This window comes from Priapulus caudatus, unplaced genomic scaffold (genome assembly GCF_000485595.1).
Source record: "Priapulus caudatus unplaced genomic scaffold, Priapulus_caudatus-5.0.1 Scaffold1460, whole genome shotgun sequence".
In the NCBI taxonomy this organism is placed as follows: domain Eukaryota; kingdom Metazoa; phylum Priapulida; class Priapulimorpha; order Priapulimorphida; family Priapulidae; genus Priapulus; species Priapulus caudatus.
Genome location: NW_014578521.1, coordinates 7,566 through 9,492, shown reverse-complemented (window position 1 = coordinate 9,492; position 1,927 = coordinate 7,566). Strand labels below are relative to the sequence as shown.

Genomic DNA, 1,927 nt, shown 5'->3' with positions numbered 1-1,927 from the left:
TTTGCTCTTTCATGAGTACACACACTCATGATTGATCACACTCACGAGTACAAACATAGTCACGTCTGTAATTATTCGTCCTTGTCCTCGTAACGATGATTGCAATCGTCACAGTTATCGTTATTATCGTAATCGTTGTCGTTATAGTTCACATCGGCATCATAATCTTCTTAATTATAATCGCCATCGTCAAGTTGTCGTTATAGTTCACATCGTCATCGTAATCATCTTAATTATTATCGTAATCGTCACAGTTATCGTTATAATCGTCATCATAATCGTTGTCGTTATAGTTCACATCGTCATCGTAATCATCTTAATTATTATCGTAATCGTCACAGTTATCGTTATTATCGTAATCGTTGTCGTTATAGTTCACATCGGCATCATAATCTTCTTAATTATAATCGCAATCGTCACAGTTATCGTTATAATCGTCATCATAATCGTTGTCGTTATAGTTCACATCGTCATCGTAATGATCTTAATTATTATTGTAATCGTCACAGTTCTCGTTATAATCGTAATCGTCAAGTTGTCGTTATAGTTCACATCGTCATCATAATCATCTTAATTATTATCGTAATCGTCACAGTTCTCGTTATAATCGTAATCGTCAAGTTGTCGTTATAGTTCACATCGTCATCGTAATGATCTTAATTATTATTGTAATCGTCATCGTGATCGCCATAATTATTATCATGATCGTCGTCATGGTTACATCGCTGTCGTTTTGTCGTGCAGAGGTTTCCGCTGGAAGGGGAGGATTCGATCCTTTGCTCGACGCTGAAGCAATTTGCAAGCACTATTGACGAGGTAAGCTATATACTATAGCCTCCCTGAATAGCTTAATTTAATTCTTCCTCTTCTTCCCTTTTTTTCTGTTTGTGATTAATTCTATGCCTGATTGCGTGAAGAAACAATTTGCAAGCACCATTGATGAGGTAACCTATTATATATTATATAGCCTCCCTGAATAGCCGATGTTTAATTCTTCTTTCTTTCTCTTCTTCCTCTTTTTTCCCGTTTGAGATTAAATATAGTATAATTGTCGCCCGATCGTGTGAAAAAACAATGACTCGCGGTTAAATTCCTGAACAGCCATGGCTTAAGTTTCCAGTTTTTTTTCCACCGTTTGTGATTAATTATGCGCTCGATTGCACGAAGCAACAATGATTCACGTTAAAAAAAATGCCACGTGGGAACTCTCGAAAATGATCTTGGAACACTGGAAAATTCCATATTTGACAGGTAAAATGAAAAAAAACTGCAAATATTACCCGTGATGGCTTTCGATGTCAGCTCCCGTCATCTTCAAAATCCGAGCAGCATGTTTCACTTCCCATTAGCACGCTCGCATGTTTTTCCCTTCATTATTTGTCAGAAGCAACAAAAAAACGATCGTTCGAATCCGCTCGAAAACTCGAATTTCGACACGTCACGGGCGGATGCGCGCGCCGATTTAATAAAAAACAAACGCGCGTTGTCCCTCCCCCGCGCGAAACTCTCTCTTAATAGTTATTGCTTGGCATCACCGCCCACTCGTTTCTCTCACGGACCTTCGACAATAAACCTGTAATGACAGAGCAGGAAATGAGCGAGGGAGTACGAATATGCGATAGATGGGTGGGTAGGGATTGGAGGAATATGAGCCTCCGTAACCTAGAATCGCGAACGATCGGCTGTCACCGTCGTTGGCGGCGGCGACGGAGGCAGTGCATCGTTACTTTCGATGGAATTATAATAGATATGAGGTTTCCACGGTGTTTACACGAGCGAGCGCAGAGGGATGGATGAGTCATCCGTAGCTGGGGAGGGGTGGTGGGGGAGTAGGTGGACGTCACGTGGGGAGGTGTTGTTGTTGCTGTTGTTGTTGTTGTTGTTGTTGTTGTTGTAGGTGGCGGTGGTGTTGTTATTGTCACTGTTG

At 40.9% G+C, this 1,927-nt stretch overlaps 1 protein-coding gene across 1 annotated transcript in view; it reads left to right on the top strand.

The window, feature by feature from the left end:
* The window catches only part of LOC106816708 (DCC-interacting protein 13-alpha-like), a gene marked incomplete at its 3' end in the record, with an annotated part of 17,845 nt that overhangs the window by 12,857 nt on the left and 3,061 nt on the right, over positions 1-1,927 (top strand). The window contains exon 2 of the mRNA XM_014821327.1: positions 745-816. Within this exon, the coding sequence (XP_014676813.1) occupies positions 745-816 (72 nt within the window). The remainder of the gene's footprint in view (positions 1-744; positions 817-1,927) is intronic.